The sequence below is a fragment of the Grammomys surdaster genome, unplaced genomic scaffold, assembly GCF_004785775.1.
Source record: "Grammomys surdaster isolate TR1022 unplaced genomic scaffold, NIH_TR_1.0 97, whole genome shotgun sequence".
NCBI classification, from domain to species: domain Eukaryota; kingdom Metazoa; phylum Chordata; class Mammalia; order Rodentia; family Muridae; genus Grammomys; species Grammomys surdaster.
The window spans coordinates 3,344,139-3,351,913 of record NW_021604576.1 but is presented as its reverse complement, the minus strand read 5'-3'; the positions used below and the strand labels follow the sequence as shown (position 1 = coordinate 3,351,913).

Sequence of the window (7,775 nt, the reverse complement as noted above, 5' to 3'; positions counted from 1 at the left end):
AAGGACAATGGAGGAGAAGCACGTGGCCTGGAAAAAAATGCAGGTTATAAGGGATCTCATGGATGGGGAAATAGAGTAGTGTAGTGGTAATTCTGCCCAATCTAGGTGTGCAGTTTGTACTTACATGAGTTGTGTTTTTATTGACCGGGCCTCGTTGGGTTGGAAATTTACTGCAACAAAGTGCTTGCCTAGCATGCAGTCTTGGATTCTTGCCAGCACAACAGCAAATGTTCTTCATTGCTGGGCCATCTCTCCAGCCCATACACAGAATTTTAACAAAGCCACTGGATCTGAAACTAGATTCCTTTAGTGTCTAGTCCCTCATTGTGATGAGGAAGAGCAACGCTTCAGACATATGCTTACTGTTTCACAAATGAAGACTTCCAAAGTGTAACGACGAATGAGAATAAAATAAAAGCCTGTACTTATGACTTGTCTCTATAAAGTGAGCTAGAAAGTTCTGAGGTCTGGTCAAAGGTAGAGAGTAGCTGATCCACACACTTGAATATAATTGTAAAGGGACACACACGGTGTTCCATCAAGACCCAGCAAAAAGTTACCTTGTTTCTATGTATGTTCTAACTAAAGAAAGATTGCTAGGGAGGCAGAATTTACATGGACCAGAAAGCTTTCAGTTCACAATAAAAGGTTTGTTACACTTTCTAGAGTAGAATCTACAGCTGGAATTGAGATCCACTTCTCTACATTAAAATATTTATAAAAGAATCTATTTCTAATTATCATTTTCCTTTTTAGGTAGAGGACAACCTTTCTGCTTCTACTTTAAAGTCAGACATACTTGGACATTTAAGAAGCCAAGACAGAGTCACTGCTCAAAAAAAACCACGAAAAAGGGTCCATCTTTCTCTTTGGTGTGATCTAGTCAGTGGGAAGGCTGCATACTATCTCAACCTCGTGTTCTATGTCAGATGTGGGAATTGTGGGATGTGGGAACTGACGCCACTGCACTTGGGTCACGTCAGTTTAGGGAAGCAGCAGAATAATGGAAAAGAAAAACTTACATTGATATCCCTATCATCTAATCTAAAGTGAAAACGAACAAGGTACAGAGTAATTACACATGTAATTCCTGAAAAGTGTTATACACAGGAATTTGAGTGAGTCCTGAAGGGTTGGAGCGATGGCTGAGGATAAAAGCACTAGCTGTCATTCTTCCAGAGGTCCTGCCTGAGTTCAATTCCCCAGAAACCATATGGTGGCTCACAACTATCTATGAGATCTGGTGCCCTCTTCTGGTGTCTAAGCATGCATGCAGGCAGAGAACTATATACATAATAAAAAAAATCATAAAAAAAAAGATTGAGTCACGGAAGTAAGTACATATCTATATCTGTATTTATATATAGATGTAACTCCCCACCCCACAGTGGGAATCAATCAGCTAGTGAATGGGTGACTTTGGTCTTTACCTTTAATGTAGTATCAGGATTTTGGACACTGTGATAATTACTTGAACCACATTTAAAATAAGGCGAAAAATATGTATGGTGTGTGTGTATATGTGTGTGTGTGTATCCCCCAGAAAAACACAAAAGGAATGGAGTTTGTTTGGTTTATTTAACAAACTGAAGCCTTAAAGCATTTGTAATTTTTATGTACTACATTCAGGTATCCCAGTTGGTCTGAAGTAGAAATGCACTTCTATAGCTTCCTTTATAAGGTTCAATTATCTTCTTTTTACATTAGGATTATATCTGCAAAGAAAAAAAGTTAAAAGACATTTCAGTAGGGATCTCATCCCTACTGAAAACCTGCTGTCAACCTGCAGTCTTCATGTTAGCAGACTGCATTAAAACTAAAACAACAGCATAAAAACTTAGTGTGGGTTTTAATACATTCCATATAAACATTTCTACAAAACAAAGTATATTGTTTGTACAAAAAGCATAGTGCCTCTAAAATATAATTACTCCTTTATAAGATTTTCTCCTATAGAAATTCAGCAACCAGATGTCTTATTGATTTTTCTTGTACTCATGAAAAATCAGTATTGTCACCATTCTTACCAGTGACTTACACTGTCAACTATCAAGTCAATAAAATCCTAAAACTGGCTGCAAACAGATTGGGGGGTTAGGGGTGGCAAGATGACTCAGCAGGTAAAATTCTTGCTGCTGAGCCTGATGACCTGAGGTCAGTCCCCATGACCCACATGGCAGGAGAAAACAGACTCCTGAAAGTTGTCTTCTGAACTCCACACACTCACTATGGCATTTATGCTTCAACACGCATATGCACAAATGCAGGTATAGATAAATGTGTGCACATACATATACAGTAAATGTGTTTAAAAAAACAGATTAAGGCATCCTGTATTTTAGGTTGAGAAAGAATGGTACTCTGTCTCAACCAGTGTCTACCTGATATGGTAGTTCATTAGTATTTGAGAGGTCACCATTCCAAAGTTTATTGGGTTTCTAGAAATCTCAAACTATATTAAATTTTAAATTCTTAACAACTTTCTAAAACCAGCCATAAAGCAAAGAGCCAGCTTTGAATTTCTCATTCAATCTTTAATTTTTATCCATTTTTCAAATTAAAACTAGACAATGGTCTAGACTCTTAATTGTCTGATTTTAAGATATGTTCCTTTAATTCTACTATAACAAAAACCTCACAGATTGATAACTGAAATACTTTTGGAACCTTCCCTTGCTGAAAGATACCATGTAAAATTTAAACATCTCATGATAAAACTGAATCAACCTATTAAATTTCCTACAGCCAGGAAATTTAATCAATGTATTCAAGTAATAAAAATACATGAGTTACAAGTCAAACATTCTTTATGTGAAGGTATTGCGTGTCTCTTATAAGGACAGAAGAAACAAATATTTGACTGTCATGAACATAAGTGAATCATATCTACATTTTACAAATAGTCTTGGGAGAAAAGTAAAATCTTACCTAAACAGATCATCAGCAAGAGATTCTTCTTTTGCTTGTTGTTTCTGTACCTGTCAAAGTTAACATAAGGTGAATCATTTACATAGCAGCAAATACTTGTTAATACTTGTTAATATCAGTCATCCTCCAGATTTCCGTATCACTCATCAGCAGGTTTTCTCTAGTCTTTCCCATTCAGCTGGCCCCTCTATTTTCACTTCATGGTAAGATTATTGCAAGATTGTAGTTAAGTAACTGTCTAGTCAATTTCACTGATCAACACTGATAGCTAGTTTACTGAGTTTGTAAACAGTCTTTTTGGCAGAAAGTTCAGTGCTTTGGGCTCAAACCTGAAATTTAGGAACAGCTAGATGGTTCAGTGAGTGAGGCTGACAAGCCTGATGATCTGAGTTCAATACCCAGGACTACATGATAGAGGGAGAGAACAACTCCAAAAGGCCTCTGGCCTCCCTACACATACAATAGTATGGAAGTGCATGCACATACACTCAGAAACATGCAAAACCACAAAATTAAACTTTTTACTTAAGGACTTAAAGAGAGACTTGTCTGTCTAACTTGCTGTGAGTCATAGTCACTGCCCAACATCTCAAGTGACCATGAACTTGAAAGCAAGTGCAATAATCATGTCGGCTTCAATCAAAGTAGCATGACAGGCAAATGGTTTCCATCCCTCTTGCTTCTAAATCAGGAAGAAGTTTTTGGCCACAATAATTTTCAACAGACCTCACCAAGCTCCTAAAGTACCACAGAGTTGGGATCAGGGAAAAGCCTCTACCGAAAGCTCCTCTCTCAAGCCCAGTGTGATCCTAGCACATGCCATTTGGTACTCTTCCATAACTCCTATCTACCGAAGGGAAAACGACTCCTGAGTCTGACCCTCAAATATGCAAACCTCTTAAATCTGGCTCTTAAGTGTACTGGCCTCCTAACTACCTTGCACCTCCTCATGGACTCTGTGTGCTTGTTTTCTTTGTCAGAACAGAACCACGGACTCATCTCCTAAATGCAATTCTTACTGGTTTTGTTCCTATTTCTCCTTCTGCCCAGAAAGACACCCTCCACTTGCTTTTCCACATCTAGTCACTTTCAAGGTCAACTTCTGCAGTATTTACTTAGTGTCTACTACACAATGAGGAACATATTCAAATCAGGTAGCACGGAATTAAAGATGATGTCTGATTCACAGAAATGACAACACCAATTCAAGGAAACTTTAAGAACTGGCCCAGTGATTGGGAAAATTAGGATGGGTCTGCAGCATGAGTAGAAGGGCAGACAAAGAACAAAAGATCAGATGACAGACGGGAGGTAGTGGGGATAAGCCTAGATCAAGGTGTCACCGTCACCGTGCGGTGCATTCAGGTATGTGTGCAGCAGCTGTATGCATGCCAAAACCACTGTGGTAACAAACCAAGTGTTTGACTGTATGTTCCCAGCACACATACAGCACCTCTCTAACTCCTAGAGAAATGAACAGAAGATGGAAAAGGCTGGCAGCTGCATCATCATTTAACTTCTCCCAAGCATCGGAGGAGCACTGGGGTATGTTGAGTGAGGTTCCCTTCTCCTTGGCCTTTTCCCTTGCTCTCATTCTGCCTCTGCCTCTCACCCTCCTCAACAAAGAACAGTTGGATTATTACTCACTTGATGTTTCAACAGGTAACTCACAGGCTTTAGGTTTTACCTTCTTCATTATTTTATGTACTGCCATAATAGAATGTACATTCATAAAACATTTGTATACAAAAAACAAATAATTAAAAAAAAAGAGGTAAGGTATTGGACTTCCTGGCAAAACTATCTGCAGAAAATAGGAAGAATTGGGAAAAACTAAACAGGCTTTCAGCAAAGAAAAGATCCACATCTTTAGAACTCCATGGCTGGATGTAGACAGTTAGTGTTGAAGACAGAAACAGTAAACTGAGGGACAACCCAGAGAAATTACCAAAATTATAGTAAGACAAAAACAAAACAGAAGTTAAACTTGATAAAATTTTACTGGGCATTCTAGAAGGACACTATAGAGAAAACAGGAAAATGGAAGAGCTCAGGAAATAGCAAGGGGGATCCAGAGCTGCTGGAAGGGGGATCCAGAGCTGCTGGAAGGGGGATCCTGAGCTGCTGGATGGCAGCACTATGTCAGAAGGCCCTGACTCCCACCTGGGTCTTCATGGAAGAGCTTATAGATGCCCTGCCACCATCTCTCAGCACTGTGCTTTCTTACGTACATTTTTCTTAGCTTCAGTCTTTCTTTTCCTTTTATATCAGGAACTTTAATTAATCTACTCAGATCCCACTTGCTTTTTCCCTAACAAAAATCTGTAATTCTCTTAAAAATAAATACGAAAAAAGAGAGAGTAATCTTTTTTTTTTTTTTTCTCGACAGGGTTTCTCTGTGTAGTCCTGGCTGTCCTGGAACTCACTTTGTAGACCAGGCTGGCCTCGAACTCAGAAATCCGCCTGCCTCTGCCTCCCAAGTGCTGGGATTAAAGGCATGCGCCACCACTGCCCGGCCAGAGAGTAATCTTAATGTTCTGTAGTGGAATAGCTTTCTTAAATGAATAAACTAAAGTCACTTAAGTTTGCTTGTAAGATGAATTTACTTGGGACTGGGGAGATGGCTCTGTGGATGCAGGGCATGCTGTGCAAGTGTGCTAGTCTGAGAGCCCTGGCATCCACAGAAGAGCTGGGTACAGGCCAGGAATGTGTGCACTAGGGGAAAGACGAAGACAGGAGACGGCGGAGTACCCGGCTCTCCAGGGTCAGTGAGAGACCCTGTCTCAGAGATAAATACATACAAAACAAGGTAATAATAAAAGACTCTTGAAATCAACCTCTGACTGCCATGTGAGCACAGGCAACCCCCCACACACACACACACATACTTACACATGCATACATACCACCCACACTAAAAAGAGTCACAAAAAGCTCAAGTGGCACCCAAGCGTGGGGGCCTCACTTCCTGCTCACCTCCATTTCATGTTTCAACCACTCCTCTAATTCGGTATTCTTTCGAGCATGGTGACCTACTAAGTCTGATCCTCCAATGATGTGTGGAAGCTTTCCTGCTCCAGGAAACGTAGCCTGCAAAAGAGTAAGTGGAAGGTAAGCATATTCATAAAGATAGCTATTTTTTTTAAAAAAATATATAAACAGTGTAAGTTGTGCATAAACATCTAAGGCGTGTATATTCCATTAGTGAAAAAGAGACACAAAAGCCTGCGCCAGACCCAGGCATTTCCACCCTCTCCTGCTATTACTGTATCTAGAGCTAGATAGGCCGCTAGGACTTACACACAAGTGAAAAACACTCACGAGTTTTTGTTTGTTTGTTTTTTTTTTGTTTTTTTTTTTGGTTTTTCGAGACAGGGTTTCTCTGTGTAGCCCTGGCTGTCCTGGAACTCACTCTGTAGACCAGGCTGGCCTCGAACTCAGAAATCCGCCTGCCTCTGCCTCCCAAGTGCTGGGATTAAAGGCGCCCAAGTGCTGGGATTAAAGGCATGTGCCACCAGTGCCTGGCTTACTCAGGACTGTAGGATTTATCTTAAAATTGCTTTAATTCATTACCTTTCAATCAAAGCAACCCAAGGAAAACAAACTATAGTTTAAAACACCGTATCTTATTCTAAGGTTTTCCAAGTTTAAGATAATCCCAGCGCTTGAAAGGCTGGGGCAAGAAGATTACACAGTTCAAAGCAAGTCTGGGTACATATCAAGTTCCAGGCAAGCTCATGTTTCATGTAATGCTATCACAAAAAGCTAAAATGGGGCTGGCTCTAGGGATAAAGGTACCTGCCATCAAGCCTGTCAACCTGAGTTCAATTCTCATGACTCATACAATGGAAGAAAAGACCTAACTGTCACATGTTGTACTGTGACCCCTGGACATACATGCTGCGGCATGTGCATACCCTTACACACAAAATAAATAAGCAAACAAACAAACAAAAAACTCACATAAATGTCTTAAAATAAAATGAGCAACAGTGTCAGAACTATAGCTCAATCAGCAGAATGTTTGCTTAGCACGGGTAAAGGGCTGACATAGATCCCAGCACTGGATGGTGCACTCCTGGAACCCCAATATCTAGGATTGGGTAAAGAAAGGAGGGTAAAAAGTTCCAGGTATTAGTATGTAAATGTGTCTAAGCATGGGTTCATACATTTGCACATGCTCATGTATTATTTGTTTTTTAATAAAATTACTTTACTTAGGGTAAAACTGTTCCCTCCAAGAGCCAAACAGTAACAAAAACCCCAGTACCAGACATGAAAAATCTTGTGAGTTGTTGGTCAGAGGAATCCAAGCAACTCCCAAAACAATATGGACCACTGCCATAGTCCTTGCTTGCCTCCCAGAAGTTGAAGTCAAGTCCTATTGCTGAAAACACCAAGTACTTTGGACATAAGAGTTGGAAAAATAAGAGCTGGATTTGACCTGGAAGCCTCCATTCTGAAAACTAGCTTTCACAGTCCCAAATAGAAGTGCCACTAAATGGACACTTCCCTTTGTCTCTGTCAAATAGGTTTTATTTATTAATTTGTGTGAGGATAAAAATAAAAAAAGAAAAATAGGCTCTGACTTTGATGAGGAGTGGGAAAAAGTGGGAGGACTTGGGGGAGTAATAGTAAGGGGGATCTGACTTAAATATAGTGCACACATCAGGTCTGACAGTGACAGAGGGAAGTGATGTAATACAGTGCACACATCAGGTCTGACAGTGACAGGGGGAAGTGATGTAATGCAGTGCACACACATCAGGTCTGACAGTGACAGAGGGAAGTGATGCAATGCAGTGCACACACATCAGGTCTGACAGTGACAGAGGGAAGTGATGTAA

The 7,775-nt window shown here is 40.1% G+C and overlaps 1 protein-coding gene across 2 annotated transcripts in view; it reads right to left on the bottom strand.

Moving 5' to 3' along the window:
• Positions 1–1,559: 1,559 nt before the first annotated feature.
• The window catches only part of Nbn (nibrin), a 32,322-nt gene continuing 26,106 nt past the window's right edge, over positions 1,560–7,775 (bottom strand). For both annotated transcript variants that reach the window (XM_028780271.1, XM_028780279.1), the window contains exons 14-16: positions 5,905–6,018; positions 2,929–2,978; positions 1,560–1,715 (exon numbers count right to left, since the gene is read on the bottom strand). In XM_028780271.1, coding sequence (XP_028636104.1) covers positions 1,688–1,715; positions 2,929–2,978; positions 5,905–6,018 — 192 coding nt within the window. In that variant the 3' untranslated portion in view covers positions 1,560–1,687. The remainder of the gene's footprint in view (positions 1,716–2,928; positions 2,979–5,904; positions 6,019–7,775) is intronic.